This window comes from Sebastes fasciatus, chromosome 14, assembly GCF_043250625.1.
Source record: "Sebastes fasciatus isolate fSebFas1 chromosome 14, fSebFas1.pri, whole genome shotgun sequence".
NCBI lineage: Eukaryota > Metazoa > Chordata > Actinopteri > Perciformes > Sebastidae > Sebastes > Sebastes fasciatus.
Genome location: NC_133808.1, coordinates 14,401,961 through 14,422,811, shown reverse-complemented (window position 1 = coordinate 14,422,811; position 20,851 = coordinate 14,401,961). Strand labels below are relative to the sequence as shown.

Here is a 20,851-nt window from a genome sequence, read left to right as displayed (position 1 = left end):
AATGTGAAGAGAATTAACGCAACATGAGCAGATGAAATTAAGAAGTTGCATTTTGACATATCTTTTTTTAGGTACATTTTTTCCATATTGTAGAGTCAAAATTCAACAATAAAGCCAAAAATGTGTTAAATAAACTCAGGCTGTAGCATTACCACAATAAACTTCATTGGTTAACAGTTATTTTTAATGCAATAATTTCTCACATTTAATATGCCAAGTACAAACAACTTTATATTAAACATATGGATTCCAATAATACAATATGGAGATATTTTACTGTACTTTTGTTTTATTTAAAAAGGCAGCTTCAAAGTGAAAATACATATTGACGACTTCCTCATATTTGAACATTAAAAAAATATATTCTTAATAGGCTTGCTGAAATTTTCCAGTGTGATCCTGTTCAGGATGACCCTCACTATGACCATGTCACATTGCATATGATTAACATTGCCATTTTACTGTACAGTTTTTAACAAAAAACAACTGAAAAACTGTACATTAAAATCATTTTACATGTTCATAGTCAGGGTCATCATGAACATTTTTTTAATGAGAGTTAAAAAAAAAATGTATACTTTTTTTTTTCCTTTTTCAAGGTTGTTTTCATATATGCAATTTACAGTTCGTAATTACAATAGTTTATAAACCAATTTTTAAGTACATGAGCTTATAGACAAACTCATTAAGTACACTAGAGAAAACAACTTCAACATTCAAAATTGAAATAAAATTAAGAAAATAAATAATAATAATAATAATAAAAAGAAAAAATAGTTTAAAAAAACACACAACAAAAAAAACAATAATAATACAAAAATACGAAAGTAATAATAAGAGAGAGAGAGTTAACATTTTAGGAAATTATGAATGTGTTATGATGTAATTTGAGCTGACTTTCCCTTTAAATTTCTCAAAAACTTGACATACAGTCATAGTGAGGAAGACAAACCCATTATGAAAACGTTTTTATCATATTAGTAATTTTGGTTGACCATATATTCAACAAGACTTATTTAATATACTATGTGTAATATAATATCTCTTTTATTTGGCATTTAAAATGTGAGGAAAATATCTCTGTAATGCCAGTGCGAGGAGTTCGTCCTTTTTGGCCGCTCAAAGCACCCGTAGGCTACCGTACCGTAACGCCCCTAATAGACATGTATCGAAATCCAAGCTGCGGCTCTCTTTACCGCAGATCGTGGTTCCATCACAGTAGTGATGGGAATTCCGGCTCTTTTTAGTGAGCCAGATCATTTGGCTCAGCTCACCAAGAAGAGCCGGCTCTTTCGGCTCCCAAACGGCTCTTCATTTTACCACTTCTGCCTTTTATATAATTCAGCCACATTTAGCTTTAGCTGTTTTGACCTATGATTAGTATGTTTGAATGGTTATGATTCAAATGGAGAACTGTAAGTCGTTGGATGAAGAGGCTTCGTCCTCCTCCTCTTCCTCCAACAGAAAGACGATTGATGGATGGTCCTCATCATTGCTCAGTCAGACGCCTGTAACACTCTATAACCTTTTCACCTTTAGCGCTGTGTAAGAAAGGGGGAAGCACAGATGCACAGGTCGTAAAACATCTTATGTGAGGGATATGGGTGTCCGATGTCCGTACACATGTTTGTATATGTTATGTCTGTCAAGTGGGGGTCTGTATGGACATGTTCAGGTATGTACAGATATGTCCGGTGTATTGTTTAGTTCTTTAAATGACAAAACTGTGGACATGTCTTTAACAGGTGAGGGGTATCCGATTCAAAAAAAAAAAAAAAATTTGACTGGTTGGTAGAGGCATACAACCGCAAGGTAGTAATTCTAGTTTCTATCAGTAAGGTAGTAAGGTCAGAGGTCAATGGACCCCCTTTGAAAATGGCCTTGCCAATGTTTCCTATTTTCACTCTAGCTTTAAAACTGAGCCTGTTACAACCTCCAAAAGATCGATTGAGTTAATGTGTTAAAGAAATTAATGGTGTTAAAAAGAATTTGCATTATGCGTTATTGTGCTCAAATCATAACACGACAAACTGTAGCCCAACAGGCAACAACAGCTGTCAGTGTGTCAGTGTGCTGACTTGACTATGACTTGCCCAAAACTGCATGTGATTATCATAAAGTGGGCATGTCTGTAAAGGGGAGACTCGTGGGTACCCATAGAACCCATTTTCAGGTCAAGGGATCCCTTTTAAAATGCCCATGGCAGTTTTTCCTTGCCAAAATCTCAAAGCGCACACAAAGTGTAATTTAGAGTGTTATTTAACCTCCTTTGCGACAACCTAGTATGACATGGTTCGTACCAATGGATTCCTTGCTAGCTCCACTCTAGCTACCATTTTTTTCAGTGTGAGCACATCAAATTAAAACTCTACCAGATGTTGCAAGGTGATCAATCTAAAGTTTCTGTTTTGACACTCCTCCTTGGAGCAAATATACCTACACGTGGCAGCCTGTGATTGGACGCGTATTAGTCCGGGAATGCCGGATTAGTCACACCTGTCTAAATGAGTTTGACATGAAGTGTACCCCTATCCTCTCTCAGATTCAGCAACTGCATGGGTTATTTCTCGCCTCAAATGTTTTCAGAAACACATTTCGGTGAACTATTTTCATGAAATAAGAGAAGAAAGTTTCCAAACGAGCCTCCATACTGTTTCCGGTTTGAAAGCAGCAGCCCACGGCGGGAAAGCGTTCGTCCAATCAGGTTGGGACAGCCTGTCGGTACGTGTCCACAGGCTCCGTGCTTTCCACGCTCCCCATTCATTGTCTATGCAAGCAGCCGCGCAATGCATTCCGGTAGCGTGGCGTCGCGATTCGAGAGACTAGGCGTGCAGGAAGCCCGTTCCTCATTTGCATAAAGTTGAAGTCCTGGCTACTTTATGCAAATCACGGGCGTCCGACGCGACTCGCCGCCTCTCGAAACTCCCGAAGATCTTTTAAAATAAACGTTGTCGATCCAAAATAAAGACATATTCAGCAACTGCATGGCTTATTTCTCGCCTCAAATGTTTTCAGAAACACATTTCGGTGAACTATTTTCGTGAAATAAGAGAAGAAAGTTTCCAAACGAGCCTCCATACTGGTTCCGGTTTGAGCAGCAGCCAACAGCGGGAAAGCGTTCGTCCAATCAGGAGCCGAGTGCCTTGTTTCTAGTGACAGCCCACCAAGCGTCCAATGTTGGGAAGCGTCGCGTCGCTTCGCGATAAAAAACGTCCCTGTGGACACGTACCATGAGTCTAGTGACAGCCCACCACCGTCCGATGTTGGGAAGCGTCACGTCCCCTCGCCATAAAAAACGCCCCTGTGGACACGTACCATCAGTACACGGAGTGCCCGTGGTGCGGAGAAGATCATCCCATCATTCTGCCTTGAATTAATTGAAGAAAAAAAGGCCCTCAGGCGGAGGGGAGCCGGCTCCTATCGTTCACTTAAAAGAGTCGGCTCTTTGAACTGGCTCGTCCGCGACCGACACATCTCTAGTCCCATCACAAGTGTTGTTGGTGTTGTTTGGACTGACTTCACATCCTCTCACCGAGTCTGACATCCGTATTTACGGCGAGATGGCGGCGCAGACAGACCGCGGTGTCCCGCTCAGTACGGTGAGTCGATATTTGCAACGGGGTTAAATATATTGCGACGTTATACTGTTTCAAATGCAATGTTCACCGCTAACGGCTCAACGGCTGTACACTAACGGCTGTACGTCTACGGCTGTCCGCTAACGGCTGTACGTCTACGGCTGTACACTAACGGCTGTACGTCTAAGGCTGTCCGCTAACGGCTGTACGTTAGCGGCGTCGCCCAACAAGTGAACGTTAGTAACCGTTAGTGAACGTTAGTAACGTTAGTGAACGTTAGTAACCGTTAGTGACCGTTAGTGGACGCTGAGTAAAGGCTCATAGCAGAGCTGTGTGTCTAAATCACTTAAAGTCATGATGTTTTATGGGTTAAAAAGGTTCCTAAAGCTACTTAACTACTGACGACAAACATCCAGTTAGTGTTCAATAAATCACTGTTTTTGAAACATTGCCAATGTGTCATATTATTAACACAAGGAGAGCTAAATATTTACCTCAAACTTTCTCATTTGTGTTTCCTCTATTTTCATTGTTTAGTTACAACACTGTTGTAACACGTTAAACTACACCACACTGTTAAGTTTCACTTTCGGTTCTCGGTTCTCTGTGCACATGATAAGAAAGAAGACATTATGGGCTGGTTATAGTTAATTTAGGTGGGAGAGTCCTCTGACTGGGGATCATTGTTGCTTGACATCCCACTGTCATTCTCCTTCTTCCCACATTTCCTATCTCTCTTCCTCATCATCATCACATGCTTGTGTTTGCAAACCAAAACAGGCTGTTTTACATACGTTTCTATTTCCTACAATGGGTGCATCCCAAACATTAAAAACATTTACGTACAGAACAAGCAAAGCGAAAACATAAACAAAGAGCTGTGCAAAACATAAAAGGACAACAGAAATGAAACAAAACCACCATAAAATAAAAATAAATAAATAAATAGATAATAATAAAAAAAAAGACCACGCGAGAGTATAATAATAATAATTTCACTTAAAAACGTTAAAGATATTGCACACATTCATTGTTTTCATTGCTTTTTTGTTTTGTATGGGAGAAATTGTTGACAGATATAGATCCATTTCTTTTATAAATACAAAGAAATTAGGCTCTTTTTTTGGGTAAATTTACACTTATGAATGTAGAACTCCGCGAGAATTAAAATTAAATTAATAAGAAAAAATGCATTACTGTCTTTGTCATTGTAATCATAGCAACCATATATCATATATCTATAGTACAGTGCAAAATCTGAGAAAATGTTAACAAGTATAAAACTATTGACATCTTTCCACAATTCAAATGTAAATTTACAGGACCAGAATAAATGAGAGCAAGTTTCTGGATGTGATTCAGATCAGTCCGGTCGTCAGCAGCGTCCAATCAGTAACTGATATCCAATAAGGGGGCGTTTCGTTCGGTAAAAGACTTCCGTGAAGGCTGCTCTCGTGTATCCTCGATCCTCGCTCCTCGCTCCTCGCTCCTCGCTCCTCACTCCTCCGTGCAGAAATAAGAGCTTTGGGACGGTCTTCAAGATGGCGCACCAGAACAACTTCTGGTTCAAGCGAGGATCGAGGAGCGAAGAAACGACAAATAAGAGCTTTGGGATGCACCCATACTAGTGATGTCCCCAGTTGATCTGCATGATTAAGTGTCTTGGATGACATAATGAAGATCCTATGAGTACTGTATGCTCCATTAATTTTTGTCCGCAAACAAACAACCGACTATATTATTAGCCTGCTGAAAACATTTGAGAATGACAAAGCACTTTGTTATGCCTGATAGTTGCCAACTCCATGTTGTTGAGCCTGTTCCAAATACCAACATATGACCTTTGATGAAATTTTGTTGTAAAGACAATCGGGTTACCGCTAAATAAATATTTTTAAAAAATGTTAAAAGGACTATTTGTAACTTTCAGAAATGCTTGTTAACAGCGACACCTGTGGCCGTTAAGTCAACGAAAGTCAGCGTCGGGCTCACGCTTGCTCGCTCTACATAGACATGAACGAGCATTGCTTAAAACAGTGAGGCGACACACGTCAGCTAAAACCACAATATCACTCTATATTTCACCTGCTTGGCAGTAATGTTAGCTGACCAGACGGAGGTCTCTCCATGAATCAATGCTGATCCTAGTGTTGGCTCTTCCTACTTTAGCAAAAGTGGGTCGGTGCCGGGGCTGAGCAGGAAGAGAAAAATTATCGTCTCCGAGCACGCCCACAGGGAGACACCGGAGTTTTGGTCGGACACGATAACATTTCTCGCTGCGGAGCAGCGTCACTTTACAAGACACGGGAAACCTCTGTTGGTTTGGAGGAGCTGCAGTAGTTATTTCTGCACAAACATCCACTGCACATTCACTAGATATTCTCAGAGCTAAACTAACTCTTCTGCAGTGTGGAGTGAGCGCGCGTTCAAGTCTAGAGGTGGAGCGAGACAGCGAGAACGCGCGCGTGCAGGCAAGCAGGCAGAGGAGCAGACTCCGGCCACACGCGAGCGCGCATATGCGAGCGTGCATGTGTCCCAACCCGGTACATTTATACGCTTAAAAAATTACAAACAGTCCCTTTAAAGGATTGATTTGATTTTTCGCAAGAATAAGAAGACCAAAAAACTTTTCCAAATATATTAAAAGACTCTGTTGTAGTGGCTAAATCGTTAAAAAATCCAACATGTTTTGACCACTATAGGTCTTCGTCAGGGCATTCAACAAACAGACAAAAGCGGATGTGGTCTCACCTTTATGGTATCGACAACCAATGGGAGGCAATCACATGATCACCATAATACTACAAAATATTACAAAATATCATGAAGAAATAACACAGACACAAGTAATTTATGGACATCATCAGGGAAAAATACTCCTAGTTTTTAACATAGGCTGTAAAACTGAAGTTACTTGTGTGCTGAGAGAGGGGGAGGTAGCCACGGTCTTGATGTGGTCAGAGGTGTGAAGGGGGTCTGAAATGGTGGCTTGGGTCCTCAACACATTGGCTGAACATACCGTTGTGGGGGTTGTGTTGAAACTGAATTAAGATAAGACCACTTTGATGTAACTATTGTGTACCTCTTAATTTGCTCCACAGCTTTGTCCCAAGTATCTTCATACAAATTCCACCAGCCACACCTGGCCCTTCGGCGCCATAGCTGAGCTCATAGGTGAGTCATCATCACATGTTTGTATTTGCAACAGAACCAGGCTGTCTTCCTTAAGTTCCTATTTTACTACATACTAGTGATGTCCCCGGTTGATCTGCATGATGGAATGTCCACGCCAAGATTGTTCTCAGCAAACAAACAATGCACTATATTAGCCTGCAGCAAACATTTGAGAATGACAAAGCACTTTGTTATGCCTGGTATAACAGGCTGTTGCCAGTTGCCAGTTGCCAACTCCATGTTGTTACCGGCTTTGACTAACATCAAAAGAGCCTGATCCAAATACCAGCATATGACCGTTGATGACATTTTATTGTAATGACAATCCGGTCACCACTTAATAAATATTCCAAAAATGCTAAAGGATTGATTTGTTAACGTATTTGTGGAGGAATTTAGTTAAATTAAATGTCCCTTAAATTGTGCATTTAAAAACCAGCCTATTTTCAGATTATAGCCTAATTAAAAATGTAATGTATGCTTAAATCACCTCTCTCACTGGTATGTGAAAGCTTTTTGAATAGCGATGAGCTCAGGTGGAGAGGATGGTGTGTTGATAGAGCTGATGCCTCACTAGAGTGTTGAGGTAAATGCAGCCATAAAATATAGAATCAAAGAGTGCAGTGGCTAGCCTCTAGTTCAAATTCAAGTTTACCACAAGACAAATCTCAACTCCTTGCCCCCTTTGTTGCTGTAAAATTATCAGGTGTTGAGTACATGTTATAGTTATTGTTCTCTTATTCAATTTGTACTTTGCCATCTAATATTGGTTTATTTTTAGATAACTATTGAAGCTCTGTGGATACTTATGTGGTGCATACGCCCTTTGTCGCTCGTCATTGAGGTTTCCGTAGCATTAAAGGCTGTCTTAAGAGGCGGAGAATACCTTTGTATTACTTTGTAGTACTCCACCTATTATTTGTGCAAATCCTTTTTTGCAGTGCAACAAGAAGAGAGATGCACCTTGCAAGCTGTCGCTAAAATGTCACAAAAATACTGATAAGCCTGTTTTTTGTGCGTACCCACTTGCATCACATTGAGCCCAAAAATTCCTGAGTAAATCTAGTCCTCCGTACGTCTTCCACTTCAATGCAATGTTAGAACTTTAATGCTTGAGGTTAAGATTTGTAGGTGAATTTAAGTTGCCCCTAAATTGTTTCTTTTTACAGACAATGCCTACGATCCAGATGTCAGTGCCAAACATTTCTGGATTGACAAGATTGTGGTCAAAGAAGAAGAATGCCTCAGCTTTATGGATAATGGAAATGGGCTGGACCTTGAAACAATGCATAAGATGCTCAGGTACTGCTGCTTGGTATTTTTTGGAAATTATGGAAAATGTGTAATGGCCCACTGGACATTGACATTGCACTGCCAGTACTGGCATATATAAAATCTAGGGCTGTCAATCGATTAAAATATTTAATTGTGATTAATCGTGTGATTGTCCATAGTTAATCACGATAATCACTGTTATTTTTTATCTGTTCAAAATGTATCTTAAAAGGAGATTTGCAAAGTATTTAATACTCTTGTCAACATGGGAGTGGGCAAATATGCTGCTTTATGCAAATGTATGTATATATTTATTATTGTAAATCAATTAACAACACAAAACAATGACAAATTCTAAGGTCCAACAGGCAACAACAGCTGTCAGTGTGCTGACTTGACTATGACTTGCCCCAAAACTTTATGTGATTATCATAAAGTGGGCATGTCTGTAAAGGGGAGACTCGTGGGTACCCATAGAACCCATTTTCATTCACATACCACAAAAGACCCCTTTGAAAATTTCCATGCCAGTTTTTCCTCGCGAAATTACTGTAAAGCCCGGGAACATCAGCAGTGTGTGGCGTCTGCACAACCTATTGTTTTTTATTTCGGCATCTATGTTAACAGGTTAGATCAGCCATACTGCCCGCGTGAGCAGTGCATGACGGCTGCCGCAATCTGGCCCAAACGTAAGCTTGGAGCGTTATTTAGCCTCCTTTGTGACAAGATAGTATGACATGGTTGGTACAAATGGATTCCTTAGGTTTTCTAGTTTCATGATGAATTGATTGCTTTAAAACTGAGGCCACTACACCCTAAAAATCACAAGTTGCGTTAAAGAAATTAAAACAAATTTGCGTTAACACGTTATTATCGCGTTAACTTTGACAGCCCTAATAATGACCACTGCCTAAATCCTTTAAAAAAAGAAAAAAGTTGTACATGATGCTACATTTATGAATGAACCATGATGTGATTCATATACTCACTAAACAATGTATGCATTTTTTCCCCCTCAAGCTTCGGCTACAGTGACAAGGTTCCTGTGAAGGGTATAAAGCCAATCGGTATGTATGGCAACGGTTTCAAGTCTGGATCTATGCGTCTCGGCAAGGACGCCATCGTGTTTTCGAAGTCAAAGAGTGTGTCATGCGTTGGGATGCTCTCTCAGACCTACCTGGAAAAGACTGGTGCTAACCAAATAAGCGTACCTATTGTCTGCTTTGAACAGAGAGGGACAAACAAGTATATCCTTTTTCTACTGCGTTAAGGCATATTGCATCATGTAAACGAATGAAATGTAAACATCTTCTTGATTTATTGGCACCATTAAAGTATCATGTGTTGTCAACTGAATTAGGTACAAGAGGACTCCAGTGAAGTTGTAAAGAGGTATGCTCATACTGGTGTAAGTCTGGGACATGATTTGATCCTGGTGTAGTAATCTACACAGTTTTTTCATGTGTTTTTTCAGTGTGACATGTTTTAGAGTAACACATTTTCTCTCAATCATACACCAGACAGTAATTTTTCCATTTGTCCTAATTTTTCATTGCAAGTTGTCCTTAATTCGGCTTTACTCAGTGTAAGAGAGGATCACAAAACCAGTCTGCAGGACATCCTAGACCATTCCCCTTTCAATACACAGGAAGAATTGCTCCTTGAGGTCGATGCCATCAGTTCCAACCAGTCCACAGGGAAAACTGGCACACGGATCATCATCTGGAATCTCCGCAGGTTTGTCTGTAGTTCATACATAACAAACATATGTTTTTTTTTAGAAACCAAGTGCTCGTGCCTGTACATGCCTCAGATTTGTGATCAGATAAAGAAGATATGTCAACGCCCTATCTACTAACCAATCAACTCTCAGGACAATGTAGTCATCATTCCACTCACTCCAGCAAACTGACATGAACAAAAGTACAGTAAGAGGTGATAAATAGCACACACAGCTACATGTGTGTATCATAAATGTAAGAAATGTTGCATAATATTAAATAACACTAGTGTTGCATGTGATTGGCTGTTTGTTGTAGATGGGGTCTTTCCCTGTGATTCAAGAATCACCAATGTTAGACTTAGGGAGACCGAATAACTCAAAGCCATCACCATGCTGGAGGCCCATCCGCCTATACGAAATGTTTATGTTTTCAACAGGACATCTACCAGATCAACAGAGTATGATTTTTCGAAGGACCGTTACGACATCCGAATTCCATCAGATGTCTACGAGGAAATGATTGACACTTCTCAACATGCAGACAGGATCACGCCATACATCCCGCCGAGTTGTTACTCACTACGAGTAAGTAGCAGTAATGTGCACGTCTGTTTATGTCCCCTGAAATGTCTGTCCTTGACTAAATTGACTTGTATCTGTGCAAAAGTTGTCACTAGAGATTCCTCTACTGAAGGGAGAGATGTATGAACACTTCCCTAAAATCTGAGATTCAAACGTACCCCAGGCAAGCTAGGTTAGGTACGTCACAGCCAGTCGCTGATACATAACGACAGGGAAACAGTCTTCGACACAGAGCAGACTTGTCAGTACAGAGAGCGAGAGTTTGAATTAGCATCGTGTGGAGTGCAGTTTTTGGATGTAAACCGGATCCTGGAGCTTCCTTCCACTATATTTATACACAATATTTCACAAGCACTAATGCTGTGTCAGCCTCTGCCAGTTACAAGCTAACCACATGCACATTCACAGATTCTGTATTTCTTCAAGTAGTAGATGTCGTTTTAAGACTGTTTTAACAAAGTAATTTACCTTTTTTTGAAAAATCACATCAGGCCCATTTCTAGAGGAGATCTGTAATTACTAAATTGTAGGCCAATCATAGGTTTTTAGTTTTCTTTTTGCATTATTAGTGAAGCTGTTTTAGTGGAGTCCTTTTAATTTTAGTTAATCTGTGCTGTGTCGAAGACAAAAACGCCATAGAATTTTTAAACATCTGCTGCTGACTGATATCACTTTCCATTCGCATGAGTAAATAATTGATACTTGTGTTTTTAATGGGCGTAGGCATATTGCTGTATTCTCTACCTGAAGCCTCGGATGCAGATCATCATACGCGGTCAAAGGGTGAAATCTGAGCTCATTGCTAAGAGTCTGGCCTTGGTCAGAAAGGACTCGTACAAGCCCACGTTCCTGGTATCCTTTCATCACAGAAGACATGGATCGATATGTTTTAATTTAGGACATTTTGAATGTGCGGAGAAAGTGTTACTTGAGTTTTCCTTAAATGTTATTTTAGTCGAAAGGCATTCGTATCATTTTTGGGTATAACACCAAAAGTAAAGACCAGTATGGCATTATGATGTATCACAAGAATCGGCTCATCAAAGCCTACGAGCGTGTGGGCTGCCAGCTTCAGGTGAGTTTGTGTTGTTTCTTTATTACACATGTTGTCAAGGGGGTCTTTAAATGTTATCACCCGGTGTTCATGTTTCTGAACTTTTATCCCCTGCAGGCAAACAACCAGGGTGTTGGGGTCATTGCGGTCATAGAGTGTGACTATCTGGAACCTACCCACAACAAACAGAGTTTTAATGAGACAGATAAGTACAGGTAATGGGTCTGATTATGGTCTAAATGAGTTTCTGTCAGTTTGAATCTTGCACACAAAATATTTGTATAGTCTATATCATATTACTGCATTATTTGTCAGCACAGCGGCAGAAGTTTGAAGCTCTTTATTTCTTGGTACAGGAAAACGATGAACAATTTGGGGACCAAACTGAAGGAATACTGGAATGAAATGCGCTACAACAGAAGCAGAGACCATCCAAACAGCACCACACCAGTGGAAGATACCATGTTAGTACATTTTGCAGTGACTTACATCATGTATTCTACACGTATCTTTGTCTAACCATGTTGACTTCCTACATGCTCTGGTACTTGTCTCTGTCTATGTCCTCAGGAAGCGACCAGATCAAAACTGGGCGCAGTGCGAGGACTGTTCGCGCTGGCGAAAACTCCCTGATGGGATCGACTGCGAAAAGCTGCCAGATAAATGGTACTGCCGTATGAACCCTGATCCTCAATTCAGGTAACTTGAGCGTATATATATTTATATATAAATCCAAAAAAGATACTTTTATTCCTATCCACAAATCTGTTTTTGTAAAAATGCAAAACTTTACTCTGTGAAAGTTTTCTAGATCTACACATATATTTGTTACTGTTACTTCATTTAAAAATAAATGTAGCATCATTTACAAGAACACATCTCTGCCAGTGGGTAACCTCCAGGTCTGAAAAGTGAAGCCAATGCGGAAGTGCCTTAAACTTGCGTTCTTTCTAACAGCCAGCAGGGGGCGACTCCTCTGGTTGCAAAAATAAGTCTGATTGTATAGAAGTCTATGAGAAAATGACCCTACTTCTCACCTGATTTATTACCTCAGTAAACATTGTAAACATGAGTTTATGGTCTCAATCGCTAGTTTCAAGTCTTCTTCAATACAGCATGATGTTCATTTAGTAAATTATGGTCCCATTTAGAGTCAAATAGACCATAAAGCAGGGGATGCTTTAGGGCGTGGCTACCTTGTGATTGACAGGTTGCTACCACGGCGTAGTCCTGCAAGTTGTCCACGTTTTCGCTGCAGAACCCTTTGGCTGACATCTTCCTCGCTCTGACTACCGTTACACTCTCCACTAGCACCGTCCTGTTTTTGTTTGCTATCATCAAGTGACAGACTACCTGCAATCTGTTCTTCTTCGCTGCTCTAAAACAGTAGTTGCCAGTGGCAGCCATGATACCTCCATGGCGACAGCACAGTGAAGACTACTGTTTTGGAGTGGTTAAGAAGAATTGATTTCCAGTTGATTTTTTTCTGGTTTAATAAATGATGTTATCGGATTGGTGCATGGACTGACGTACTCGCTGATACCCGATCCAGAATTCTGGGCAGTATTGGACCCATTTCCGATACTGGTATGGGTATCGGAACTACTAGTCTAACCCAAATGTAGCTCAGACTCAGTGGATGTATTCAATCTCTATCTAATTTGCCCTCCCAGGAACTGCCAGGTGGAGCAGGAGCCCGTGGACTCAGATGATGAGCAACCCTCATACCGCAAGACCTATAAACAACAGTTAGTCCCATTTCATTTAAAAACACTGCCACAACTTTTGCCCAAAGATATAATTGCATATTTAGACTAAAATAAGAATTGCACATTTTTGTTGTAAAGCTGCCAAAATCAGCCCAAATATGTTAACTGAGCATAATAAGTGAAGTGACTTGCCTTACCTTATCCCTGTGATTATTTTTAACAGAGAAAGGGAAGACAGAAGAAAGATACAATTGAGGGAAATACAACAGGTAAGGACACATCATATGCTGTAAATTGCCTGCCATTTTTCTGCATGCTATTGCTGTTTCCTTCATGTGGTACCTGTAACACCTCTGCATTTTATTTGAAATAAACAGTTCTTTTTCTGGTAGTATTGTTTTCTGATTCCATAAAGATTAACATGTTATTAATAGCTCTTTGGGATTTATTTTTTCTAGGCTGAGGCGGCTCGTTTGGCTCTTCTCGCCAAGCCAAAACAGGCCCCTAAACGACTGCAGGTTGTGAGTGATGACTAAAGTTGATGCCATTTTACTTAAAGGACCAGTGTGTAACAATTAAGGGGATCTATTGGCAGAAATGGTATATGATATTAATAACTAGGATTTCAGGCGTATAATCACCTGAAAATAAGAGTTGTTGTGTTTTTTGTTAGCTTAGAATCAGTCGTTTATATCTACATAGGGAGCGGGTCCCCTCTCCATGGAGTCCACTATGTTGCACCGCCATGTTTCTACAGTAGCCCAGTATGGCTTGGGCCGGAGTTGATAACGTTACTCGCTCCCGTTGCCACCGCTCTCTCCCTCTTGCTTCACCACTCACTTCCCTCGTACACACACACACACACACACACACATAGACTAAGCACTGGCTCTGCTCCAAATGACCTTTGCCACAAAAAAACAGCTCTAGAGGGGACCATTCGATGTTTCGCGTCAGCCACTGTAAATCTCTTACACGCTTGGCACGCGGGAGAGGCTTCAGTTGGTTGCAACCTCACCGCCAAATTCAACACACTGTTCCTTTAAGATAATGATCATGTTAACATGTTTTAATAAATACATTGCAGAATGTAGATATGGTGTAGGAATATCAATAATTACAAATAATAAAAACATATCTCTGTTTTCTTTTTGTTGTTCTTGTTGACAGACTGGCCGTTCCCTCTCCACCCCCACTACCCCAAAGAGACGGTTTAACACTGTATCAACACAAGGGGGTGCTGTGAGGGCTGAATCCTCGCCACTGACGCCCGCCCCCCTTTCACAAGCTGGTAAGAGAAATTGCTCATCATGTGTGTCTGAGAGAGAGAGTGAAACAGAAAGTTTGCGAGATTAAAAATGTCTGTTTTCTTTCTCTCTAGCTTGCAGCCCCTCCAGTAGCAGTGGTCTTCCAGTTATTACTAGTGTATTCTCAGTGTCACCAGCCCTCCTGAGGTATGATTTTGTGTTGTTTGTGAGCTTAAATATATCCATTTGACTTTGTTTAAGAAACATATTAATTGTGTTTTGTGTGCACTGCAGGGGGAAAAGGCCACAGCCTGTTACTTCACAAACAACGCCCAAAAGACCTAAAATGAATGGCGTCCATCAGGGCAACTTGGATACATCCACATTAATGGATGTGAGCCCACAGAGCTCCCCGTCACTGCTCATTGATAATGATAATGATGATGATACGGATGATACGGATGATGACATTTCCATCTTGGAGGCCACCAGTACCCCAAAGCCAAAAAAGGCAGATTTGACTAAAGTGAAGACAGAGCGAGAGCAAAGTGATGATAGCATGGACAAGCCGCTCTACTTCAACGACGATGCTGCCGTGGATGACGCCTCGGAGACGTTTGTTGCAGGAACGGGCTCTGCAGGGTCTGCAGCTGTGGGGACCAATCCCTCCCCAGAGCCACCTTCAGAGGTGGCGAGCAGCACCACCCAGACAGAAGTACCCAAAGTGAAGAAGGAAGAGGAGGACCAAAATCAAACTGCAGGGCAGAGTACGTCAGCACAAACAGATGTGGCCATCGGTGTCTGCAGCGTTGAGCAAAGTGTAATCAAGCGAGAGAGCGGTGGAGACGCTCACAGTGAGAATCAGGGAAAGCAGACCTTGCAGAATGGAGGGACGCATCATCTGGATAGTGAAGAAGGTGCTGGACCTTCCTGTGCAAATGTCGGTGATGGGAACGACTCTCCACTTAACTACCCCAGTGTGACTGCGGTACAGGAACAGCAGGAACAGCAGGACCAGCTCCTAGACCTTATGCAGACTACAGCAGAAGAGAGAGACTCATTTAAAGAGCAGGTCCAAAACCTTACCTGCCAACTGCAAGACATGCAGAGCAGACTCCAGGAACTGTCTCAGATCGATGTAAAGAAGGAGTGTTCTCACCAGGCCAGCCAGACGGAGGAACCCGAGGGTGGGAAGGACTACAAAGGTCTGTTTGAGAAGGCTAAACAGAAAGTCGATGAACTGATTAAGGAGAAAGAGCTTTTACTGGCAGCCACTGAGACCAAGCCCAGTACTGCCAAAGGTGAGGAAAAGGACATTGATGAGATTGCACTGCAAGTTGACTGTCTGATGCGGGAACTGGATGAAAGAAACAACGAGAGGGATGAACTGCGCTCACAGGTCAGTGTTCCAGCTGTGTTTGGTATTTTTCAACCTTATTTTCCCATGGTTTTGTGTCCAAGTGACTAATCGGGACAACACTTTTTGAAATATTTCCTGTATTGAGGGAGAACGCTGCAGACACTAAACGGGCTGTAATGTAATTATTTGAGGCAACCTGGCTGGCACCGTCATTTTACTTATTTGTCTTATTGTCAACCAATCCCATAAAAAGACCAAAGCCAACAGGTTCCAGGTCTGTTTCCTCTGGACTACTTTGCACAGATTATGATAAATCAAACCTATATGGACAAGATATTTATGCCCTACAAATATTGTCAAACAACAAATCCAAACATGAATCTGACTGTGCCTTTTATGCAAAACAAAGGAACTTTAAAAAGAGTTACGTAAGGTTGTATGGTTATGTATTATCGTCTTTTGCATACTTTACTACAGCTGCAACGATCAATCGATTAGTTGTCAACTATTAAATTAATCACCAACTATGTTGATAATCGATTAATCGGTTTGAGTAATTCTTTAAGGGGAAAAAAGTAAAATTCTCTGATTCCAGCTTCTTCAATGTGAATATTTTCTGGTTTCTTTACTCCTCTATGACAGTAAACTGAATATCTTTGAGTTGTGGACAAAACAAGATATTTAAAGATGTCATCAAACAACTACTACTACTACTACTACTAACAACTAATCGATTAATCAAGAAAACAATTGACAATGATAATAATCATTAGTTGTAGCCCCAGTTTTGTCCATTCTTCTTATCACTAATAGTTACATTGTATTCACCAAGTTAATTGTCAGATCTGTGAACATGGCTGTATTGCTAAAAAGAAGTCAGACTGGGCAAGAAACATGAGCAGTCAGGTGGTGATACAGGCTTTAAACAAACCCCCAGGTTAGCCAAATGTATTCCAAAGAGAAACCAAAGCAATGGTAACTAATTGATTATACGACAATGAAAATAATCGTTAGTTGCAGCCCTATAATTTAATCTCTCTATATATACACTTTATTTGCTAGCTTGTGTAGATTTTTGTTTACCTTTGTTTTATTGATGTTGATCTGTTTACACTCCCTCTATTCTTTTCTCCTGGGGTTCACTCTGTGCCACGCCACCAGTTGGACAGTCTGGAGGAGGAAAGGGCAAACCTGGCATCCCAGTGTGAAGAGCTCAGGTTGAGCCTGCAGCAACAGGGGGAAAACGCACAAGAGAGAAGCACAACTCCACACACAGCCACTGATTCTACTGTGCAAACAGATCCAGAGGAGGCAGGGGCGACGGCGAACCCTGGCACAGATTCAAACACAGCCTCAGATACATCCAGAAGGTTGGATTGTTTTTTCATGATGCATGAATTATCACTGAATTATCACTATCTGACAAAGCCATTTATAAACTCAACGACCCAGCGGAACAATGACGTAAATCAGATTTTCTGTGTTTCTCTACTCCCATCAGTTTGATTGAGCTGAGGCACAACGTCGGGCGCCTTCTCATCTCCTACGTGCCTGCTCTGGACCTGGACCAAGTGAATTATGAATGTAATGTAATTGATGAGATCCTAGAACAGGTTCTCACCAGCGAGGCAGAGGGACAGTACAATACATGAATAAACAAATCATAGGATTTTGAAATTAAGTGCCATACTCCACCCGTAAATAATGAGTACAGAATTATGTAGGGCTGACCCGAAAACTTCGAAGCTTTGACCGTTGCCATGGTATTCGACCTCCAAATCAGTATTTGAATGTTTTGTTTTTTAATTATTATTTTTTTCTACTTATAAGTATGTAATCAAGTAAAATCCCAAAGTAGCCCATGAAATAAGGAATAATCCCACAACATTAATTCATTATTAGTCACAGCAAGAGGGTCGCCGGTTCAAACCCGGCTTGGGGCCCTTCTGTGTGGAGTTTGCATGTTCTCCCCGTAGGTTAGCTTAGCGTGGGTTTTCTCCAAGTTCTCTCCGGCTTCCTCCCACAGTACAAAGACATGCAGGTTAATTGTTGAGTCTAAATTGCCCGTAGGTGTGAATGTGAGTTTGAATGGTTGACTGTCTCTATGTGTCAGCCCTGTGATAGTCTGGCGACCTGTCCAGGGTGTTCCCCGCCCAATGTCAGCTGGGATCGGCTCCAGCCCCCCGCGACCCCGAAGAGGATAAGCGGTTACGGATAATGAATAAATAATCTCATACGGGTATCGCTGTGTATTTTGTGTAGAGATGCGTGTGTGTACAGTAGTGCGGCAGCGGCTCTGTCCCGAGCACTGAAACGGGAGAGATGGAGACAGACAGAAGAACATGTCAGCCTGCTGCGCCGCGAAGCTTCGAATGCCTTCGAATATTTCTCACCGAAGCTACAAAGCCCAAAAAATTGTATTCGGGACAGCCCTAGAATTATGGTTACGTCCGAAATTCCACACTAACATGCTATTTAGTACGCTAAAACAGTATGTGAGATATTTTAGTATGTCCGAAGCCTTAGTATGAAACCAATAGTACGCAAATAGCATACTATTTCCAGTGAAATATTACAGTAGTGACGACAACGTTCATAACAGACGTTGACGGACAACTCTGTAATATCAATGATGCTTCAATTTAACTGTAAGTATAAGATTTCACTTTGCTAGGTGTACTATATACTTTGAATTAATTCAGACTTTGATTCTCACAAATAGTCATTTTGGTCACATGAGGTTGGCACGGGTTTCCATGGTTACACGTCTCCAACCGGCAAGGAGGTGACGACGTAAATTACTGCTCAGTGCAGCCGAAAACCTACACAGTACTGTTTATTCAGACAAAAGTATGTTGAACAATAGTACACATATTGAATATGTTGAGGATAGTATGCAATTTTGGACAAAGCCTTGGTGTGTGGGAAATGAACTCATATTTATTTGAAGGTGTGGAAACGTTTTTTTTATTGATGTACAGTAAGTTCAACATACTATGATCTTCTTTGCACTCTTTCTTTATCTCAGATGAAAAATGTTATAAAAGCAATTTTAACAATACAATAATATAATGTTACTGTAGGCTATTCACTCTGCTCTTAAGTTTCTGATTAGAATCATAGTGAAACTGATTTTTTTTGTTTTGTTTTGCTTTCCAGACAAACAAGCTATGTATTATATGTGTTTCTCTGTATCACAATGACGGATGACTGTTTTCTCATTGATTTGAATTGAAGCATATTTTGTATGTTTTCTGTCAAATATATTTTTTTATATTTCCTATCTTTGCTCTCTGATGAAATGGCACATTATCATTCGTATCCTTGTGAACCCTTCTGAAAGGACAAACTGAAAATAGGGCTGCCGACAAGCCTTGCGATATGTTTCTGAAAGAGTTATTAAGAACCTCCCTCTAAGTCGTTAAACAGGTTATGCTTGCTTGAGCAATGTTTAATAGGCAACAATTATCAGTCTGTGGTGGAAGAAGGAATCAGATCTTTTACTTAAGTCAAAATAACAATACCACAGTGTAAAAATAGTCTGTTACAAGTAAAAGTCCTGCATTCAAAACCTTACTTAAGTAAAAGTACAGTATTAATATGAAAATATACTTAAAGTACTCATGCAGAATGGTCCATTTCAGAATAATATTATATCACTGGATTGTATTTATTGATGCATTATTGTGTAAGCATCACTAATGTTGCAGCTGGTAAAGGTGGAGCTCATTTCAACTACTTTATATACTTCTGGGTAGCTTAATCTATAGTAATACATTATAATTCATTAGTTGATTTATGACTTATTTTAAGAATCAAAATCTTTAAAGTAAATAACTAATGTCAAATAAATGTAGTTGAGTAAAAAGTACAATATTGTTAATTGCAGGCTAATAGTTCTTCCTCTTTGGGCTGAAAGGATACACCATCTCCACACAGAAACTAGATTTTGACAGGCTTGTAAATCACAGTTTGGGGTTGTGATGATGATGAGATTATTGAGGTGTGTATAATGTTGAGCTTTATTTATTCGGGAGGCTTCATTAAGATGAAGATGTGTTTTACAAGAGAGAACATCCATCCATCCATTATCTGTATCCGATTATCCTATTCAGGGTGGCTGGGGGCTGGAGCCGATTCCCACAAGAGAGAACAAAACACACTAAAACATATAAGCTGATTTAAAAAAAATAGTTTTCATGTAACTCACTGGTGAGTGTGACAGTTGTCTTCGGTAATGAATTGAATGGCACTCTGGTTAAGGGTCTAATGGCAGTGGCAGCAGCATGAGTATACAGGATATCTCAATATCCAGTGTATTAAATGGGATGGTTGTATTTTTCTTGAAAATACCAGCTTTCTAGTCCAATAACATTTGAAGGGTCTCTGAACAAAATAAACTGTGGAGCTGATATGTGGAAGAATACATTCCTATCACATTTCACAGAAAGTTTTAATTTGTTTATTAATGCTTTAATCAAATGGCAGACATTGTCCCCTCAATAAGATTTACATACTTTAAACTACATATTACAGGTTAACAAGTGAAAACCACTTTGTGTGTTATTTAATATCCTTGATTTGTGAATAGATTATTCCCCATAGGAAAAGTCACACGTTTAGTTTAGGTAGTTTTCTATTTTGTAACCATAACTAAACTAATTTATAAAGATACATTTATCTGTTTCACAATAGATAATTAACCAAAGGATAGAATAAAGTTGAACTTTTGTTGTTCTGACTCACCACTGTGGGTTGTACTCTCGGGTGGGATGGCCTGCACTGGAAACCAGTAGGCTCTCCCATTTGTACATCCTTATATATAAGGTGATTCTGGGTCTGCTCCCACAATACTTAAGTGTTTTTAATAAGCAAAAAAATTGTGGACAGTATTCACTGCGTTCACAGGACCTCCTTGTGCTCTCTGTCCCAAAAGCTTGGGCAAAAATTGGGGAAAGGGCTTTTGCATATTCTGCACCCTCAGCCTGGAATTTGCTCCAAAACGACCTAAAAATCAGGAGCTGGTATCATTAAATATGTTTAAATCTAAAATGAAGGCTTTAGAAGCAGACTCATTGGCATGCCAATGTTTTTAGCCCCCTTGTTGTACAGCTGACTCCCAGAAAAGCTTCTTTTTGTCCCCCCTGTT

At 40.3% G+C, this 20,851-nt stretch overlaps 1 protein-coding gene across 1 annotated transcript; it reads left to right on the top strand.

Annotated features, from left to right (window-relative positions):
- The first annotated feature begins 3,443 nt into the window (after positions 1 to 3,443).
- On the top strand, positions 3,444 to 18,984 carry morc3a (MORC family CW-type zinc finger 3a). Its single transcript, XM_074659113.1, has 19 exons — positions 3,444 to 3,599; positions 6,680 to 6,752; positions 7,922 to 8,054; positions 9,048 to 9,272; positions 9,612 to 9,764; positions 10,188 to 10,335; positions 11,056 to 11,184; positions 11,288 to 11,407; positions 11,504 to 11,601; positions 11,743 to 11,850; positions 11,957 to 12,085; positions 13,060 to 13,134; positions 13,319 to 13,364; positions 13,554 to 13,616; positions 14,266 to 14,386; positions 14,477 to 14,549; positions 14,637 to 15,741; positions 16,864 to 17,072; positions 17,204 to 18,984. Exons 1-19 carry the CDS (start codon positions 3,561 to 3,563, stop codon positions 17,352 to 17,354), a joined length of 3,198 nt encoding a protein of 1,065 aa, XP_074515214.1. The 5' UTR covers positions 3,444 to 3,560; the 3' UTR covers positions 17,355 to 18,984.
- Positions 18,985 to 20,851: the final 1,867 nt, after the last annotated feature.

Excerpts from the sequence above, each read along its gene's own strand:
- morc3a (XM_074659113.1), top strand. The coding sequence starts at position 3,561 with ATGGCGGCGCAGACAGACCGCGGTGTCCCGCTCAGTACG. Across the intron at positions 9,273-9,611 it reads GAACAGAGAGGGACAAACAA|TGTAAGAGAGGATCACAAAA; the intron begins GTATATCCTTTT and ends GGCTTTACTCAG. Across the intron at positions 11,602-11,742 it reads AATGAGACAGATAAGTACAG|GAAAACGATGAACAATTTGG; the intron begins GTAATGGGTCTG and ends TTCTTGGTACAG.